The sequence below is a fragment of the Protopterus annectens genome, chromosome 1.part1 (assembly GCF_019279795.1).
Source record: "Protopterus annectens isolate FY-2018-M chromosome 1.part1, PAN1.0, whole genome shotgun sequence".
Lineage (NCBI taxonomy): Eukaryota > Metazoa > Chordata > Ceratodontiformes > Protopteridae > Protopterus > Protopterus annectens.
In genome coordinates this window covers 25,417,930-25,440,507 of record NC_056726.1, presented here as the reverse complement: position 1 = coordinate 25,440,507, position 22,578 = coordinate 25,417,930, and the positions used below count along the sequence as shown (strand labels likewise).

At 35.7% G+C, this 22,578-nt stretch overlaps 1 protein-coding gene across 2 annotated transcripts in view; it reads left to right on the top strand.

Moving 5' to 3' along the window:
• NPR3 (natriuretic peptide receptor 3) overlaps nt 1-22,578 on the top strand; it is a 574,731-nt gene that overhangs the window by 328,140 nt on the left and 224,013 nt on the right. For both annotated transcript variants that reach the window (XM_044073444.1, XM_044073443.1), the window contains exon 3: nt 10,836-11,005. In XM_044073444.1, the coding sequence (XP_043929379.1) occupies nt 10,836-11,005 (170 nt within the window). The remainder of the gene's footprint in view (nt 1-10,835; nt 11,006-22,578) is intronic.

Here is a 22,578-nt window from a genome sequence, read left to right as displayed (position 1 = left end):
GGTTTAGTCTAAGTATGCCAGCTTTATTATCATATTTTGACTACCAAATATAAACCATATTTTTGGGGGTATAAGTAATGCATGGCATGGTAGTTTGCTGGATCTTTTTTTTTTGGTGGATAATATATATTCATAAGTTCATAAGTCACAGTACAAAATTCAGGTTAAATGACCATTGAGGAACACTGATTCCACTTGATTAGAATTGTAAACCAGATTTCCAGCCCAGTTATTAAGATTTCATTTAAATTAATTCAAATTATTTAGTGATCTAATCTCTTTGGGAATTGTATTCCAAAGAGTTGGAAATTTTAAAGTAATAAAATATTGCCTTGACCTAGTTTTAAATGTGCATTTTTAAGTTAGTACATCTTAAGGCAACTCTACCTTTTTTAAACAAGAAATATCTTCATTAAGTTATCACTTATGACACAAGCAATGATACATTTATATAAATGAAAACAAACCGTATTGACACAATCCCAGTTGCAAGCATTTTACATCACAAATCTTATTGACATAATTCTAATTGCAAACATTATATGTCACTTATAATCTACTCAATCATTGTCAGTCAAACATTTCATAGCTCATTCAAGTCTGCCTTCTTTTAAACCTCATTCTATGAAATTTGCTACTACTCTTTTCTAACCATCCCAATTCCAGTTGTTTTATCTTTGTTACAATATTCACCACTTCCAGTACAGTTGGTTTAGACTTTGATTTCCATTTTCTAATAATTGCTTTTTTGGCAGCCACCTTAATTAGACTCAGTAAGGCCTTACTAAGTTTAGGCAATTCTGATTCTGTATCATAGTTCAGAAAAATAATTTCTCTAGTTACATCAATTTGCTCACCCAGCATCTCTGACAGAGTAATCTGCAAGGAATCTTTAAAGTCTGCCAACTCATTACACTCCCAGAAAATATGCTCCCAGTTATATCTTTCTTCCCCATCATACCTCCAACATTTGTTGTCTACCTGAGGAAAAATTCTCTGGAGTTTATTTGGGATACAAAAGTACTATGTAAACATTTCTAAGCAAAAATATTAAATCTTCTAGATTTTGTTGCATGTTTGGGAGACATACATATAACTTCCCATTGTTCCTTTGTGAGTTGCATATCCAATCTCTTCCCAATCCTTTCTAATGTCCTCTGATTGATTCTTATAGTTATCATGCAATATTTTATATGCTCTACTAATTATTCCCTTTTTAACAGCAGCTTCTGTCCTAGATTCTACCAAAAACTCTACCAGTACTGGTCTTTCATTTAGGACCCCCCTATTTTATTTCTCTTTGCCTATCCTCTTATATCAATCCTTGATAGGGAAGGCAATCTCTAACCTGTAGTCCAAATAAATTCTTGACATCTTCCCATTCTATTAACTTTCCCTCTCTAGTTATTTTCTCCCAATACATTGGCTTCTTTGCCAGTTTTCTGTAGTAAATTTCAGCCCCCTCTTGGCTATTGTCTGTATTCTCAGTTGCAGTAATCCTTATTGGCAGAATCTCCTTTCTCCATTCTTGTGTTGCCTTTGTTCTTAGAATACTTTCTGCTACTTTATTAATATAGTAGTCTGTATGATTAGCATTTTTCTCCTCAAAGGTCTACATTCAAAATCCCAGTCTCCCCTTGTTTCTTGAATGCCCCCCCTGTTTCACCATCATCCCTTTCCACTTTGAATTATAGTTTTCTGCTTGTGCTATGTATAGGAGTCTTAACTGTGTTTCTCTGAAATACCCTTTCAAATCGGGTAATCCCAATCCACCTTGTTCTGTTGGAAGAATCATCTTACTCCACTTGCCTCTTGCAATCTTCCCCTCCCTTCAGCTCTTTCTTAATTGATATCCACAACTTCTCTGGTTGATAAGATGCCTGACCTGTGTATAAGACTAAAGGGATTAAAAACATTTTCCCTGCTTGTATCTTACTATCGATATCCATATAACAAAGCTTCCCTTTTCTCAGTTTTTGTATTACCTTTTGTTAGTCTCTTCCAACATACACTTAGCTGCCACCCCTGAATCATGTTTAATTTTTTTTAATCCATACTCCTAAATACTTAATTTTATCATGCCCCCATAAGTAAGGATATTGCTAAATTTCTGTCTTCTGTAATAGCTCCTGAATAGTTTCCACTACTCATTCATTAAATTCCTGTCTTTTCAACAGATAGGTGGGAAAGTGCCATTGTCTCATTTTATTTCATTATCCTGTGTTTTTATTTTAGTTGTTATTGATGCATGATCTGAAATAGTTATTGGATGAGCATAATGACTTTCCTAATTAAATGCACATGTTCCTGTAAAATGTAAACTCTGTAGCCTAATCCAGTTTTTGTATCTTGGGGAATAATATATAAATTCACTCTGCATTCCTAGTACTGAATTCACATCTTCCATGCCAAATATTTTCAGAAATTTCTTTAAAAGTCTAGCCTGCTTTGTTATACTTTCCATTCTGAGTCACACAGACACATCTTCAATGCTGCAAATAAATTTCCAGTCCACACCTATAAGCAATATTCCTTGATGTAAGCTGATGATTTCTCCCAAAATAGCTCCATTCCAGGAGTTTTAGGTGGAATAAAAATACATGGCATTGTAATCCTCCTCCTTTGCCAGTAGCCCCTTAGAAAGAAAGGAGAGAAAAAAACAGGAGCACCTGTTTATAATAGTAACCCCATTACACTTGAAAATAACTGAGAAAACTTTACCTTGTAGTATGCAAAGGAAATTATGTACTATAAAAGTAGTACTATTAAGAAATAATTTAGTTTTACTTACTCTTAACTTTCTATTTCCTCGTCTCATTCCTAAGTATTTTTCAGAACATTAATGACATGCAGTAGGGCATATGATTTAGAGTCCCCTGCAAGCTCAACAAAGTCCAAAAAAGTCCAATATTTCCAGATTTTCTTGTTCTGTCATATTTCACAAATATAATTATTGCTTTGCAGTCTTACATTTGTCAATTTCCAAGTTACTGGTTTTATTCCTGTTCATCACCATCTCCCAAATCCTATTTCTGCTTCATTTCCAATGCACTCTTGATTCTTCTAGTAAACTCTCTTGCTCTCTTCCTTCTCTCCAGCATTTTCCATTCTAACATTAGAAGTTTCACTGGCATAGTCTCTCTGCAGTCTTTATTACCACAAGAAAAAGAAGCAGATTCGCTTTGTTTCCCAGCTCACTTTTTGTTGGACAAAGTTTTGTATTTGCCCCTTGGCATGTACTTCATCAAAAAATGATTTTGTCCCTCCAGGGAAGAATATTATAAAGATAGCTGCTTTTCAACATTCCCTGAATAGTGGAATACATTTATTCCTCTTCTGTCTGGTGTAGAATAAGTAAAAATTCTCCACAAATACCTTGCTATCTCTCAGTTTTAATATTTTGTCCTTCTGGCACAGTTTTGTCAGAATCAACTCCTTCTGCTGGTAGGATTGCATATTTACTAATATTGGTCTAGGTTGCTTTCTCATAGCCAAGTTTGGAGCATACACACAATGTGCCCTTTCAACTAACAACTCCTATTGTGGAATTCCAATCCAGTTGCTTATATGTGCTTTCATAAAATTAATACAGTCTGTTCCTTCCAGCTTATCTGGTACGGCTGAAAATCTCAGTTTTTCCTACGTGCTCTGTGTTCTAATTTCTATTATTTTTTGAAACATCTCTTCTTGAGCAGTATTATATTCAGCAAGCTTTTTCTTCATTTCAGCCTCTGATTTTTGCAGTTTTATTACCTCATCTGAATATCTGTTTAAAGCTTCTTCCATTTTTCAAGCCTTTTGTTGTTTGAGTTGATATACTCCATTAGTGTTTCCTTTATTTTAGCCAGGTATTGTGTGCAGTTGTCTTATACTTTCCTCTAGGTTACTGGAAGTCCTGTCTGGAGCTTCCACTGCAGCTGGTGAACTTTTCCCAGTCGGTGTTTTTTCCTTATCTTTTGTAGCTGATTTTCTTTCAGGTCCTCTGTATTTCTTTTTTCCTGGCATCCAGGCAGTACACTTACTAGCCAGTTGCTGAAATTTACCCAGAAACACAAAAGTCTACTGGCATTCTCTGGTGAGTTTCTATTTTCATACTGGGAGACCTAGAATTAACCTGATACTCAATGTTCAACCATTTTGGAAGTCCAAGGCAACTCTCCCTTAATATAATTCTGTGTTCAGTCTCAATGTAACAACAGGTCATGAAACACCCTATGTGCAAGCAATCATTTACTTCTTCTCCAATGATAATGTAAGGTATACAAGTGTAGGAATTTACATCACCTTATATGTTTTATAGACATTATTTTTCATACATCTTCTATGAATACTTTCATGACTTTTTAGATTACTATTATTGTAAATACAGAATGCATGCATTATTATACTCCACATTTGGGTCTTATATAAATAGCACACAATGCAGTCAAAAATCTAGTCTTGAGCAGTAACATTTTAATAAATGCTCCTAATTATTATATAGCTGTGTATCTTATTGCATTAGCATGCTTTCCAAAAGAGAAGATATTAGTAGTCAATACACCTAAATCTTTAAAAATCTTCAACTACTTTTAGGATTACTGATGAAAGATAAATCGTTTTAAAATCTTTGATTTTCCAAAATACGTTACTGAACACTTATCTGCACTAACTTTTAAACCAGCAGTATCAGTCCAATTACAAATTTCCCATATATACTTGTTAATAATTAAGTCATCTTCTTTATTAGTAATCATAAACCAAATTTTAAATCATTAGCAAACTTGCTGATCTAACGATGCTTACTTTCTTTTTAGAAAAGTTGGTAATTTTTATTGTCTACTGAAGCCAAGTCTTGATAGGTTCATAGATGTTTACTATGCTGATGACTACAAGGGCCTTTTTAAGCCTAGCCATGCACCCCAAATCTCTGACAAGTTCTGCTACCCTTGATTAGTGTAAGCATGGGCCTGGGAGATGAACAATTTACAGGTTACCTGTGACCATTAGAGACATAGGTGCCAAACTAGGGATGAAGTTCCAGTTTCCCATTCAATCATCCAAGTTGCATTTGAATTGGGTTAGGGAGGAACTCTGCTTCACATGGTTGGGGAGCTGTCCATTGATGGGGTAGTCTCTGGGATACAAACCTATCTCTCCAGCAGGTGATATTTATATCACATGCAAGGTTTAAGTCTTTAGAATGGTTAATTCTGGTGGTGTTTGTTTTGTGAATATGCAGGAGGTCCATCAGAGTGGGGTCTGGCAATGCCCTGTATGCCAGGCATAGATCTCCCCTCAAAAGCCTGTAAGAGACAGAATACAGGGATAGGGCCTTGAGGCGGTCTGCATAGGACATATTACCTACGTCCTGTATTCTTTTAGTGAGGAACCTCTGGGGATGTTCCAATTGTTGGATATGCCTGGTTAGATACACACCAACGGGGGAAATGTACTCTATAATAGGTCTGATGAATGCTGAATACAGTGGAACAATGACTTCCTTGGACTTAGATACCATACCTTTGTTTATAAGTTGTGCAACATAGAATGATTTCTTCACCACTGTAGACACATGATGATCAAAGGCTAGATTACTATCTATCTGTGTCCTTTAGTCCCTGACTACTGGGTCAACTCTAAGGGGTGTGTTGTCAATTTGATAGTTACCCGGGATGGATGACTTCCCAAAGGATACTGTTATGCATTTCTTGGCATTTAATTTTAGTCCATGGCTTTGACACCAGTTGTTTGTCTGTGTCAGCCCCTCCTGTAGAACATTTGTGTCAGTGTGAGATTCAATGACAGCTCCTAATTTGCAATTGCCAGACAGCAATGACATTGGCCTCGACTTCTGAGAAGTAAATACCAAAAAGGAGCAGTCCAAGGACTTATCCCTGAGGGACTCCACTTGTGACTGGCTTCTTTGTAGAGGTGGACTCTCCAATTCTGACTTCCTGGGTCGTGTCTTTGAGCCAGTTGGCTATCCACCAGGTGACATATGGGTTTGTACCAAACCTCTTGAGTTTGTCAGTAATGCCTGAGTGGGGTATTGTGTCAAATGCCTTGGCCAGGTCAAGGTAGGCAGTGTGAACAATTTTGCCCTCATCCATTGCTTTGGTGACCTTCTCAAAGAAGTCCATCTGGTTGAGTAGGCACGAGCTGCCCTTGATGAATTCAAACTAGATCGAGTCCAGTGTCCGGAGGTTTACTATATCTCTGTTGATCATTTCCTTGATAATTCTATCTGTTGCTTTACATATAAGACTAATGATACTTATGGCTCTGTAGTTTCCAGGGTCTGTAGATGGCCCACCTTTGTGCAGAGGGATGACTGTTGTCTTTCTCAATTCATGAGGCAGGAAGCCTGTTTGGAGGCTACATTTAAATAGTGATTCCAGAGGCCCTGAGAGGTCATGTTTCATGCTATTTAGAAGGCATCCTGGGATATTGCCTGGGCTCATTGATGCATTGTTCTTGGTCTTAGAGAGAGTGTTAAGGACCTGCTCTCTAGTGATCATAGGAGGAGTTATATTTGATGATATTTCCTAAGGGAAGGTTGAGAGGGAGAGAGGAGTAAAGTTGGAGTTGAATTTATCAGCCAGGAGGTTTGCTATATCTTCTGGGTCACTATAGGTGGCTCCATTTACAATGAGCTCTGCACACAATTGTGTATTGTCTTTGAGGTTGTGGACATAGCTAAAGAATGCTTTGTGGTTGCCCTTGGCCTGGGAGGCCAGACTTAACTCAAATTTGGCTTTGGTAGACTTTGTTTGTCCTCTGAATTCTTTGTTTAGTTTGATGAGAGTGCTTTTATGCTGCTGGGGTGCTCCACTTCCTAATTTTTGCCATGATTTTCTTCTCCTGTTATACAGATGATTGATTTTGTGATTCCACCAGAGTGGCTTGTTTTTTGAGTTAGTTCTGTACTTCCTCCTGGTGGGTACAGCTACACCTACGCAGCTATTAACATGATTGTACAGGGTTTCTGTGAACAGTTATGCGTAAGTGTTCTCAGGGTTTATGGGGGCTTGAAATGTTGCCAGGTTCTCACTTAATAAACAGGAGATTAGTCTTAGAATAGTTTCTGAATATTCCAGGTTTAGTTGGAGGTCCAGTTTTTATTTTTACTTCAAAGGAGACAATTTTGTGGTCTGACCTTACAAGGGAGGGCATTACAGTAGGGGATGTGCATCAGTCTCCCATGTTAGTGAGGACCATATCCAGTATGGTTGCACCCCTGGTTGGTGTATTGACTGTCTGGTCCAGGGAGTTTGTGTTTACAAAATCCAGGAATCTCTGTGCATGTACGTTTGGTGTCATATAGGATTCCCAGCTAATAGTGAGGTAATTAAAGTCACCTATGAATATGGTGTTGGGTTGGATGGTTAGTGTTTCTAATATGAGGTAGATACACCACAACAATCGAAGCAAACCAGGTGAAAGAAGTAAAATATATCCTTTTATTCCATAGAAGTAAGCGCTTTCACGTTACAAAGAACGCTTCATCAGACTTTAACATAGTGCAGGAAACACATCACATTTAAATACTCATAAAGCACCAATGGCACACTTCATCAGTATCACATGTAAAATCACATTAAATCACCTCATCCACTTTTAAAGGTGCAGAGAAATACATATATATATATATATATATATATATATATATATATATATATATATATATACACACACAAAGGTATAAACTCACAGTAAAAATATATATAAATAACTTATAAAACTACTTTAATACGCATTAGGGATGTAAATACAAATATATATATATATGTATAAAAATATATACTTATAATAATACTCATAAGGATATCCATAAAATACTTATAAAAATATATATATTTCTTAAGATATATATTTTAAAAAATATATGTAAATATACCCATAGGGATACTTATAAAATACCTATAAGATACATATGAGAATACATATAGAAGCACACTTAAAACATATCAAAAACTTGCTAAAAAAAAATTTTAATGCACAAATGGTCTATCTACTAAAAATGGTTTCAAAGATAACTTATCATTAAGGCCATGCCCCTTATCTGCAGCTAGCTTAATTATCCACCTAGCTTCTCTTCTCTCTGTCTTATTCCTAATATTACCTAATCTTTCTGTCTCTAGTAAATGTCCTATAACCATGAATCTAAATGCATATAAGTATCCCTATGGGTATATTTACATATATTTTTTAAAATATATATCTTAAGAAATATATATATTTTTATAAGTATTTTATGGATATCCTTATGAGTATTATTATAAGTATATATTTTTATACATATATATATTTGTATTTACATCCCTAATGCGTATTAAAGTAGTTTTATAAGTTATTTATATATATTTTTACTGTGAGTTTATACCTTTGTGTGTATATATATATATATATATATATATATATATATATATATATATATGTATTTCTCTGCACCTTTAAAAGTGGATGAGGTGATTTAATGTGATTTTACATGTGATACTGATGAAGTGTGCCATTGGTGCTTTATGAGTATTTAAATGTGATGTGTTTTCTGCACTATGTTAAAGTCTGATGAAGCGATCTTTGTAATGTGAAAGCGCTTACTTCTATGGAATAAAAGGATATATTTTACTTCTTTCACCTGGTTTGCTTCGATTGTTGTGGCGTATCTACCTCTTCTACTTTTGGACTTTTTTGTGTTTTTTTGAGGTGATACCTTACCCTGTTTTTGATCTGTTTTTTGGAAAGTGTTTCTAATATGTTTAAATACATGGTATGGGTTTCCTGGGTCATAAAGGGGGACCTATAGCTTGCAAGGAAGTGGTATTGGATTTTACCTATGGTGATTTGAAAATGGAGCAGCTCAAATGCATTTTCCTGTTTGACTAGCCTTGAAATATATTTATTTTTGATGTAAGTATTGACACCTCCACCTTTAGTCCCTTCCTGTGAAGTAGCTGTCCTAAATGTGTGGAAGGCATTATAACCTTGCATTGTTGGTGTGCTCTCTGCATCTTTAAACCATGTCTCAGTGACTGCACAGACATGATAACATAAATATAAGTAAAAGGACAGTGACTTAAATAAGTTTTATAGGACAGTAAAACATATTTAACTGGGTTGTTTTGTAAGACCGAGGCAGAACAGATTTCTCAGCAGTAATGTGAAGTGTTTTCATTTAGCTGGGCATTAAAGCCTGGGCTGCATGTCAATACCTTTGTGATTTTGTAATATGCTCCGCATTGCCTCTTACAGTAATACATCCTTGCTGGTTTAAACCCAGAGAGAATTCCTTAGCTTTTGTAAAAAAAAACTTTCCTGGCATCTAGTATGTAGAAATTGATAGACTTAAAGAAATTGAATGCATGACTTACACTGGTTAGATATCATGCTTAAACTGCAGTGTTTTGTAAATGAAGACTTCATTAGTGGAAGCCAATAAACCTGGCATGCTATTTGCTCAGAACTGTCTTCTGCCATGTATGCTAAAGACATAAGCATTTCCCTCATCCTGGTAGCAGCGACTTTGATACTGCCCTTATCTCAATGGCAGTTCATAGAACTGTTTTGTTAATTTGCATATACAAAATATTCGGGTCAACCTTAATTAAACGAAAGCGGAATCCGTCGAATACAAATCCGTCGACACGTAAACAGCAAAACGCGATAACGTCAAACATGCAAAACCGCAAAATTTAAACATCGAAACCGCAATAGTCGACCAACCCCACTGCCCGTAACATACTACCTACGCAAACACAACAACAAAAAACACATACATACATACATACACTAACCAAAACCCTACTACTAACCCTAAATTAAAGCACCAAAACCTCACTTGTAACCCTACACTAAACCCCACATACACAACTATCCATGCACTACCCTTAACCCCTCCCTAACCCTAAGGTTGGTAACTACAGCACACTTACCCTACAGAACTATACCCACACAAAGTAAACATTCCACACACACACACTTAACAAAACCCTACACTAAACCTTACATACATTACCTATCTATGCACTTACCTTAACCCGCACCCTAACCATAAGGTCCGTAACTATCGCACACTTACCTTACGGAGCTATACCGCAGATGGGCCAACTATGACAATTTGACATTTCCGATTTCGCTATTTAGTGCGTTCGACTTTTCCACATTTCGCTGTTTACGTGTCGATGGATTCATATTCGACGGATTCTGCTTTCGTTTAATTAAAGTAGACCCAAATATTCATCCCTGATGAATCAGTGAGCTGTACTTTTACATGGAATCAAAGCAACACAAAATTTAGGAAATGTTTCCCAGTTATTTTTGGCTTTGTACATGACTCTAGAGGTAGGAGAAGGTTAAGAACTATGTTAGGAAGTTAGGGTAAAATGAAGTGCATTCAATACTGAAATAAATAAATGATTTACACAGAAGAATTATCAGGCCCACAGTGGCATGTACTCATTATTCTAGCATTGTCTTGGTTATCTTGTTAAAAAGAAAGTTATATCAAGTTTTTTTTGTCTTATCCACTAATACCAAAATGTACGGTTACCACGTATTGCTAGTATGACTTCTAGCTATGTAGAAACAATTTTCTTTACTGCTAACTTTATTTCTGTACTTTTCGTAAGTGGTACTTAACATTTTTCTTTAAACTGATTCTGAAACATGATTTTTGAAATAGACAAGAATGAGATATACTCACATATTTCCCTTTAACTTGGTTGGACATGTGCAGTAATTCTTTCCCCAGGCAATGAGAAATGCCTTGTAACATTTTGTTTCCTATTATGAATGTTTTCTTTGTTATCTCCAGATGTGCATTTAAATGCCAATCATTTTGTCTTATCTTTTAGGAAATGGTGCCTGGAAGAGAGATGACATACATGATGCTAAAGCCAAGAAAGCATATTCCTGTCTCCAAACTGTCACACTTCTGAGAACAGTAAAGCCTGAATTTGAAAAGTTCTCACTAACAGTAAAAATGTCACTTCACCAACATGGAGTAAGTGATGAGGATGACTATGTGAGTATTTTATGTTCATAATACTTTATATACACAGCACTACAAAGTTATAAAACCCACCTGTGTTCATCTTTGCATAATATGTGTGAGTTTATAATGCTAAAGATTCCAAAGTAATCAGATTAAAGCAGCAACTCACTGCCAAATTGTTTAACTTGATGTTTGTGCATGTTAAAAGTTAAATAACTGATTGTTGGCCACAATAATGCATTCTCAGACACAGCTAGTAACTTTCTACTCTGTGATGACACTGATTGCATAATTACACCTTTTCACATATAGCCAGCCTCCCCCAGATAGCTACTTTTTATGTTTGCTGCTGATGTGTGGCTATTGTGTATTTCATCATGCTGATCGCAGGTGCATACACTGAACCCCTAACAGGTCATATCAATGATAGTTTAGTGGTGTTAATGTAACTGGCCTTTGCTTTCACAAACAACTTGCCTTCTCCTAAATAGAGCTATTTTATATGTACACTCCTTATGTCTGGCTGTGGCGAAAGTGAAAGAAAGGGTAGGCACAATAATGAATTTCAGTTGTTCATCTTCGACATAAGTATTAACTCCTTCTCTCAAGACACACCAGTGACTATTTGTGATCTATTAGCAGTTGATTACTTTTACGCTGGGCCTACTACTCCACATTCCATCCCTGATTGTTTCTCACTTGGATGCTTGAATATTATCAACATGAAGGAACTAATGGACACAGCTAAGTATTTCAACATATTGGTTTTATACACATGCAGTGCCCTCCCTCTGTGGAAAAACATATCAACAGTTGTTTAACAATAGTTATGCAATGACCTTTTACATTCCCACATAGTCAGTCTGTCAACCTCACACAGTGAAATGTACCAGTTTTGGCTGTTTGTTCCTTGGATGACTGACAGTGGTCAGACTGAGAAATGGCCACAACAATATAATTCAACCTGTTGTCACACAAAGACACTCCCCTTCCTGGCAAACTATCTCTACAATTATTTATGATCTATTAATGCACCTTTCTTTTACACATTTTGCCTGTCTACTTCTCAGTCCTAACTTTATACATTGTGATCGATTGATATGATGCAGGCATATGATGATACCCATAGTAATGTGTTTCAGATTGAGGGTCTCATGCGCAAACATTATGTGATTACTGCAGTTAAAAAATGAAAGAAAACACTGCTGTGGGCAATGTGTACTGCTACCACTGCCCACAGATATAATTGGTATCCTGTCAGTATTCTTTATTTTAAAATATCATAGGATGGCAGGTTCAAAGGTTTATACCAGGCTATTAACCACCAGGGTCTTTATAAGCCTATCCATGCAACCCAACACAGTTTTGTCCTTAAGTGCTTTGTATGAAAAAAAAAATAAACTTCTTAAACATTGGAGAATCTGCTAATATTGTCAGTCCCTCATCAAGTGACAAGAGACTGACAGGCAAGCACTAAGCTCTGAGCAACAGATGCCATTGCTTACCACACATAGTAATAGGCCATGAATTAATTAACCTTTACTTCTTAGTGTGTGTGAGGGAGAAACGTGATAAGCCATGATAATAAGTAGCATGACATTTAACATCTCGGTGGAGGACTTCATTTAATTTAACTTATATTCAGAGGTGTTTGTAGGGTGAGTGAAGGGGGCAGCCACCTCAAGTGTAAAGCATTAGGGGTCATGATCAGCATATCCCGATTGGTCTTCAGTGGATTACTGGTATCAGAAATGAATGCCGGTATTGCACTTGTTGTCAGAACTGAGGCATATAGTGCTTCATGTGTGGCACAAATTGGCTGCTTACTTTTTTTACTTTTCAAGCAAGCTGAGGGGGAAAACACTAGGCACAAGTAAACTAGCCATACCTCTACATAAATCAGGGTAATTTTGTTGATATAATTAACTGTACTGCTGAAGTCCTTATCTGTATAGTGTGTTGAGGGTGAATTATTTTTAATTTTCAGACTGTAAATTTTTTTGCCTTGGCATCTACAACTCTCCATTGCTTCAAGTGCTGAGATGAAAGGATTAAAATGTATAGCTTACAGGCTATCATCTTTCATTTCTTGTATGCAGTATGCAGTTGTCATATTGACTTAAAATTTTTTAGGTAGCTTACTAGTCCTTGATATTTCATAATACCTTCAGTAATATTTGGCTTAAAATATTAAATGTAAAAATGTATGTTTATACTATTGTATGATATATGTTTGACATTTCTTTTTTGTTGTTAATGTCATCTATATAAATTATTTTAATATACATAATAACAAACAGTACAGAACTGATATCCTGTCATAAGCATTATATAAAGTGGTAAACAGCTTATACTTGGCTGGCACATTTCTGCTTATGGCTTTTGAACTGATACACTGATTTCATTTTAGATGCATTTTCATTATGAATGACCATATCGCCTGTGTTTGAGCTTGTAGGACCTTTATTATACAATGTCAGAGATAAAATAACTTGGCTGAGATAACAACATGTTTGTTAGAGGTCAAGCCAAGTCATAATTACTAAAATATAAGGTTATCATGTGCACCACTACTGGACAATTTTGTCTAATAATAATAATAATAGTAATAATAAGAATAAGAATAAGAATAATAATAATAATGTGACAAAACATACATAATTTAGTAGAAAAAATGTTATGACATTCTGTACATTTTGTAGAAAGCTATGAATCTTTATCTAAGAAATCTTACTATGATATAAAACAACAGAAATAACTTGAATTCATCAACAAATACTTTATTTTAGTAATTGGGTGAATACAGGTCTTTCATATTGGTCAAAAGTATGGTTTGTTCTCTAGAATTTTCCATTTATTTAAGAAGTTTCTCATTTTGTACATTTGAATAAATGTCAGACCTACAGAACAGTGACAGTTTTGAGTAGTTCCTGAACATTTGCCTTAATTACAGAAGACAAGTCAATGGGTAGCACACTGTAGCACACTCAGCTTTGGTGCTGAAGATCAGGAGTTAATAGGTTATATTCCTATGCCAGACAGTTTGATTAATTTACATTGCTAATACTGCACTGCACCAAAAGGAGGGGAGCTGCACTCTTGAGTGTGCCTTCCTTTAGATGAGATATTAAATTGAGGGCCCATCTGCCTGAGTTGATGGAAGTTCAAGTGGATGTAAATGATACCATAGCACTTATCGAAAAGAGAAGGGATCCTTTATTTGTATACAAACATAACTGTTATTTACAAAATATTTACATAGTTACAAATATTTACATATGTATAAATATACAAATCTGTTTACATATATTCATAATTTCCTTTACAGTCATGCTAAATTTTTATCCCTATTAGATACACACTACTTTTTTCAGAACTACCATCTGATTTTACTTAATATTGTTGCTAAAATCCATTTACCATTAAACATAATTTCATTTATTCTTTTATTCCATGTAACCTATATAACATAATATATTGTGTTAGCTATTATTTTAATATATTCCTTATTTCTATTTTTATAATATCAATATTTAATCGTATCCATGTTTTTTTTATCCACTTTTATATCTTCAAAAAAAATCTTCTTTACATAGTTTTCACCATAATATTTTTACTGTTTTCCATTTCAAAAATGCAAGTTCCATAGTTTCTTCTTCTTGACAACATAAACATATTCTGTCACTTTTTTATATGACATATTTTCTTTTACTGGCACTCTATCTATTACCAGTCTCCACAAAAAAAATAAAAAAAAAAAATTCTACTTTCTGATTAGACTTGTTGCTTTTTATTTTTATAGCTTTAATTTTTTTCATTTGTTAGATTTTTCCCATTGTTTTACATATTAATGTTTTATCGCTGCATTATTATACTATAATCTTTTTCTATGTCAATTCTTATTTTCCACAAAAGTATTTTTTCTTTGTAACATTTTATTTCTTCATTTATACACTATTTTTCTGTTTTAAATCTTTTTTACCATACCTGAAAATTTATCATATTTATATTTATACAGTTTTACTACTAATCTCTCCTCTTATTCATTTATCCACTTTAATACTTTGTAGAAATTTAACAAATCAGAGTATACAAATGGGTTAATTAACCCTAAACTTCCTTCTTTATTTAAATACAAAACTCCTCTTTTTTACTGAGTTTAACCTGGAACCCCATATAAATGAAAAGATTGTCTGCAGTAATTCCTTTTCAAATACTGTTAGCAACATAAATACACTTGCTAAGTATGATATTTTCCCATCAGTACTGAGTTTATCAAATAAGCCTTTTTTCTGAATGATTATTTATATGTTGTCCAGAAAAGATGTTTGCTTTATTCCTTTTATTGTTTTTTCCCATTGAATTCTACTTACATCTTTATTCCCAAATTTTATACCTAACAAACATATACTCCCAATCTTTACTACACCATGTGAACCTTTACATTTCTGTTTGTTTAAAGCCACCCATCATCTCTAGATACTCATTTGTGCAAATTATTACTTTTTTATCCAAATTTTGTTTTTTGCAATTATTATAATGTCATCTGCATATGTTAACAGAACTGGAATTCATAACCCTTCAGGTGTTATACACCCTGTCTGCTTTATTTTGTAATTTATTTAACATAATATCACAGTCAAAACTAATGCAAAGAGTATACAGCTCATTGGATATCCCTGTCTTACACCATTCTTCATATGTACCAGCAATTTACAAGTATTTTTAGTTTACTATTATTATATGCTGACATACATAATTTTCTAACATTCTCACTTATATTATATGCTTTCATTATTTCCCCTCAAGATTTCATGTACAATTGTGTCAAATGCCAGAATAAGGTCTTCTGTCATGATTCTTTCTTCTTCTTCTCTGTTCATAATATCCACAATTTCTCTATCATTAATAATTCTTGACAACCCTTCCCCTTTATACTATATATGCAAGCTTCCATTTTAGTTTCAAATCTCTTTTATTTTATTTTCATAAAGATTTTCTAAACATATTATTCAATATTATTGGTCTCCAGTCTTAATTCCCTTCTATAGTCATTCTTCCATATGAATTTAAGCATTCCTCTACATAATTCTTTATACATAAACCTTTCATATAACCATTCATTCAAAAATCATTAAAATATATATATATTTGCAAATCCTTTACATTTTTATACATTTCATACTCTATTCCACCTGGACCTACAGTTGAGTCTATATTTACTTGTCTGACTACTTTATGTAACTCATGGAAAGAAATCCCCTTTTCCAGCTCTTTTTCCCCTCTTTCTGTTAACTTATTTTTACTTTCCATATTTTTTCACTACCTTCTTTTTTCTTTAAACATTTCTTGTACATATTGTACAACACTGTTTTTAATCTTTTTCTGAATTCTATTTCTCCTTTTACATTTTATTAGACTTATTACACTACCATCTTCCTTTACTAATCTGTTTAAGTAACTTGATGCTTCATCTCTTTTTCCTTGTAAAAATTATATTTATTTTATTTTATTTATTTATTTATTTTACATTTGTTAATAAAAAACATAAATATATATTTATTACAAAGGCAATGAAAAAAAAGAGAGATTTTTTTACAGGTAATACAAAAAAAAAAAAGAGACAAGTAAAACAACTAAGTAATAAGGAAGGCATTAACTACTTTCAGTACAAAATATGGTAGATAAAACAAAATTATATATATTTTTTTTTTTTCATCTGTTATGAGAACAGTAGTAACTATAGAGGCATTAAGTCATTTGTAGTGAAGAGTGCTAGAGAGATGTGTGAAGGGAAGGTTATTCCATATTTTGTCAACTGAGTTGGAGAATAGGTATTATAGGAGTCAGGAGGTTGCTAAGAGCTGGTGTTTTGATGGTGATTGTGTGTGTTTTTGTAAGAGTGTTGTTGTTAGATATAGTGTTGTAGGAAGTTTCAAACCAGTTAATTGTTTTAAGTTTAGACAGTGGGTGTGTTCTAGACTGAGATGCTGTTACAGTTGATAGTGTTGGTAAAGAAGTAATGCAGTGGTGGTACTATGAAAGGTCTAAATCCATGTTTGAGGTTAGCTAGTAGTTGTTTATGAGGGAGATGGTTAAGTAGTTGTTTGTATAGGATTGTTTATTAGAATAGAGACAGGGTAGGCAATAGCTTTAGCTGCTATTTGCAGGAATTAGGAAGCTTGGTGAGATCAGGGGGAAGAATCCTGAGGAGGGGTGGTAACTATTTTGCCTGGGTTAGGTATTGTTAATACTGGGGACCAACTTTTTTTTTCTTTTTCTGGTGGATTGCTGAAGTTCAAAGTAATAATTCTTTTATCTGAAAGGATGGCTTTGCCATTTCTTCCATTATTTTCTTCTGATGATTTTTTATAGTATATTGGAGTAGCCAGAGGGTGCTGTTTTAGTTTGCTTATATAACAATTCCTGTGTTTTTGTTAATTTCTTTCATCTTTTTTGTCAACATACTTTCTATCAATATATAAGTTCTAAACCTTCCAATGCATAGTTATATACTCTTATATATTTTCTTTCTGTGCTTTCCTCACATCATATTGCTACTGTAAAAATATATGTTATATTTCCTTAAATATCATCAATGATTTAGACCATTTTTTTATAAAATGTTCTCATAGTAATATGGTCACTCTGTAATTGTATTGCCAATTTCTTTTCTTCTTCATTCCATGCTTTCTCATTAATTCTTTTTATTCCTTTGCCTATTTTTTTATATATTCTTTATTTTCTTTTATCTCTAGCCATATTGCAAGATGATCAGAAAAACCTGTTTCAATTACCTTCCCTTCGCCTATAACTAAACCTACTGATACTATAAAATTATCTGTTTCAGTTCTAGACATACCCCTTTTGTAAGTCTATGATTTTTTGTCCCAAAATTTTAACTTACCATATCTTATAACTTCTAATATTTTTCTTATATCATTTCCATTCTTTTTACAATTGCTTCTTAAATCACAATTAAAGCCTCCTTTTATTATAATATTCATATTTATTACAACATAGTCTAATATCTGATGAAATAAGCTTTCCCTTTCTTTACAGTTAGTAATGTTAAAATTCGGTATACTTGTTCTTTACATTTTTAAATCTACAATGGTTAATCTTCCCATTTTTGCAAAAGTTACAATTAATATCTTTACTGAATTTCTACAGAATAAGGCTATTCCAGAACATCTCTCATTTTCCAAATTCCAGATTATCCTTCCTCCCCATAGTTTCTCTGTTTGTGATTTTCCTTCATTTGTTAAAAATCTTGTGTCTTCTAATATAATTAAATCTATATCACATGTATTACACCACTCCAAAATTTGTGTTCTCCTTATTATATTCTTAATACTATTCACATTTACAGAAAGCATTCTAGAATTTTTATTTTCCCTTTTCCTTAGATTCGCCGTTTCATAAATTCATAGCTAATTACTAGGCTAGCTTTCTTAATAGGCCATTCTAAGCCTAACCAATTTTCTTTTCAAAGGTAAGAATCAAGCACTGTCAGGTGGATTCAATAAGCCCTACTCTGGCATTTTTTCCATGTGCATGTCATGCTGCAGCAAAATTTATATTTAGCAAGCACCATGTAGAGATGTTCATCCCCGTGCAAGCAAGGTAAACACCGTGGCATGTTAATTGCAGCTTAAGTAGCTGTATTCCATGCTAGTCAGCCAATCCAACATGATGGAGCTGTTCAACAAGCTGTAAAGCATCCATGTAGACTCTGTGATGGATTTTCCTGTGAATTCCAAAACTTGTGGAATACAGCCATGGAAAGCAGTCTACACAGACTGAATGTTAGGGGCTGCTGCTGCTTTAATTCATTTGTATGTGCTACAGGTTGAAGCCAATGCTGCTACTGCTGCCAATAGGCCTAGGCCAAGGAGAAGAGTTTTCAGGCCCCATTTAACTTTTCACAACCTACATGATGTGGAAATTGTAGAGCGCTACAGGATGGACAGGGACACACTACAGGAACTATGTGACCTCTGCCATTCTCAAATCAGAGTCAGTGCCAACCCATCCCAGTGTAGACTAAGGTATGTGTAGCCCTTAAAGTCTTAGCGACAGGTTCAGAGACCAACAGAGGATATGCTGTGGGTGTCCCAGGGATCAGCATCCAGGATCCTCCACCAATTCCTGAATGCTATGTTCCGATATTATAGTGACCACATATATTTCCCCCATAGTTCTGAGGAGAAGAACAGACATAAGCAGGAGATTTACTGTGTAGCACATTACCCAGAAGTACTGGGTGCCATAGATTGCACACATGTAGAAATGAAGGCACCACCTGGAGAACAGGGTAGGCTCTACATAAACAGAAAGGGCTACCACTCTATCAACTGCCAAACTGTGTATAATGCCAAGGGAATAATTTTTGTGTGTGCTGGCAACCCTGGCAGTTACCATGACTCACATATTTGGCACACCTCCCAGCTCTACCAGATGTTTGCTAGGGGGATATCCCACAGGATCATTTACTAGGATGCAGGCTATGCACTGGAACCATAGCTGATGACATCCATCAGAAATGCACACACTTCCAGGGAAGAATGTCATAATGAGGCACACACTCAAACCAGAAATATCATAGAACATGTATTTGGGCTGCTGAAGTCATGGTTCCAGTGCCTAGATACATCTGGGAGAGTCCTGCAGTACAATCCGTGGACATATACAGAAATATTCACAGTATGTGCCCATGTTATGCAACATAATCCTGAGGAAACAGCTTCAGTAGGATCAGCAAGAGGATGAGGCACACAACCCACCATGGTAACCACAGCCACAGGCAGCTGAGGAGTCAGATGGGGAACTACCAGCTGCTGTGGGTACAAGCAGATGTAGGTGTGCTCATTATGCCCTTGAATTGGATAAGAGACAACACATAACACACTCACTCACCAGCTAGGTGCCTAAAACTTTCCTCCTGCTTACATACATACATATAGTAACACTGATGCCAGGTAATTCACACAACCTTTACCTCGCTGTGTATTGGTTGTGTACTGCTTGCATCAGACAGAGTCTGCCCTAAACTAAAATTGTGGCAACTGCTGCATTTCCAAGGTAAGTCCTGAACCTGGAGTGTATTGTTTAACTCATTACAGCCGAGTGCTCCTCCAGGCATTTTCTGCAGTTAACTCCTACTGCTCCTCTAGGCATCAAATATTGATTCTTCATATTTGCATTAATAATTCCAAAACCATGTTACTTACACAGTACCAGGATATTTTGTCTTGAAGCATATGTGATGACAAATACAACTATATAGATATTTAACCTCTTTCAATGAGTATTTTCAAGAACTGTAAGGTGATAACTTCATTTTTCAAAGGCTTAAGCCACGCTCACTGGGAGTTAAAGGCACACACTCAAAAGAGCTGTACCACAGGGAATGAGTTAATAATATGAATGTGTGGCATATCTTTGTATTTCATTACTTGGTCTGGTAAGCAAGTAAAAGGTGGGAGATTTGTACAGAAAATAACAACATGTGACAGCAGAGACTTATTTGATGTATATGTGTCCATTACTAAGTAGTAAGCCTCAGGCATCAAATATTCACACAGGCATACTTTTCAAAAGTTCTGATGATGCACCATACATTTGTACTGGAAAATCATTAAAGAGAGAAGTTAGAAAGTAATGATACACTTTAAAGTTTCTGACTTCACAACCCTCACAAGATCATTAACTGTAAAATTGGGAAATGTTGATGGTATCAACTGTCTGACTTTCCAAGGCCAATATATGTCAAAGGTACAATTAACAGTTCAACACCACAAATACAGGTGTACTAAGCACTAAATTAGCTATGCACAATGAGCATTAGACACAACGCTTATGTATCCCTGAATCCAAAAGATAGAAAATAGGGATATGGCACAGTTATCATCACTTGCACAGGGTGTTTTGTGTGTGTGTGTGTGTGTGTGTGTGTGTGTGTGTGTGTGTGTGTGTGTTGGGGGAGCAGGAAGCCTAGACTGACACAAAAGGTCAGTGAGTGTGTGTGAGTAAGAAAGAGAAGCAGGCATACAGTTGGATACAGTACCAAATGGCCAGTGAGACAAAATGGGTTAACTGGTATGTGTGTGTCTGTAGGGTCTTCCAGGTGAAACTGGTGTGTGTGTCTGCATGAATGCAGCCAAACACTGTGCTGGCTCTATATCTTGGTATTTTGGAGAGGTGTGAGCCATGCATGGTAGAGGTGGTAGTTTATTGTTGTTGTCCTCGACAACAAGAGCTGGCTCTGCCAGGAGTTACACTAGTACATCCACGCCCATGGTCAGATGCAGTGCTGCTACCTGAATGTGACTGATGTCTGCTGTATGAGCTCCCTTCACAGGGACACTCAGGACCACAACCCCATGGTCTGCCATGTCTGGGTGTGGACAGGACATTCACTGATGGAGCAGTGGAAGTACTGCCACTATCGGGGCATGATTGGGCATGGCCACATTGGTTGACAGCAGATGATGTGGCTGACCTATGCCCATGTAAATGTCTTTCCCCTCCCAGCAGATGTTCCATCACAGACATCCCACGTTCCAATGTGTCATTTATCCAATCCATTGAATTGGCAACACGGTGGATGCAGTCCCGCATGTCAGCTTATACTACATCTACAACCCTTAGCATCTGACTAGTCACTTCTGGGAAAGTGCCTTTGCCTCCATGATGGCCCTAAACATATGTTGAGTTGCACGGGAAGAGATACCTGGAGCAGGTGGAGGAGGGACAGAAGGCCTCTTCTGAGCACCCCTAACAACCCTCCTGCATGGCACCTCACCCACACTTTGACTATGGCCAGACTCAGCAGGCACTGAAGCGCAGTAGCCACAATTCCCTAAACAGTGACCTCACCCTCCACCTGTCCAATATCTGTGGCCTCACTGGAAAAGGTGGGCATAGGCCTACTGGCTGTGTCTGATATGGCTGTATGTCAACCTCAGTGTCAGATGCAACCTCTGCATCCCTCGACTGTGCCTCAATTTGGCCACCATGTTCATCAGAGACTGCTGGCACACTGACATCAGGTGGCAGAGGGCCCAAACTCCCACTGTCATGATCACCTGTGATAAAATGAAACAACACATGCATAAATGAATACCTACATTACTATATTGCAATATATGCTAACAAAGTAACACTGCTGCCACCACTGCAGACAGAACAGCAATATAGACAATAGACCTGACATCAACAGCATACAATAAAATATATTTTTTTAAATTGCTCAGCAGTACCAACATAAAAGTGTTTGGTTTACTATCTGCAGAAGAGATTCTCCTCTGTAATTCAGATGGTCTTGGAAGAAGTTAAGCAGGAGGTAAGAGCAACATCATCAACTAACAGTAACATAGGGGTAATACTTTTACCCTGTTATATGTCCATTAACTATACTTTCAACAAGAACGTGGCTGACAACTCCAATCTAAGCTAATAACTATAGCAGTCAACACCCCCCCAAAAAAAAGAGATGTGACACAGAAGTAAATTCTTGATTTCAATTGTTTTGCTATGTAACAGTATTCAGCTGTTCAGATACCAAAGCCTACATGGAAGCTCCCCCTGGGATGTGCTTC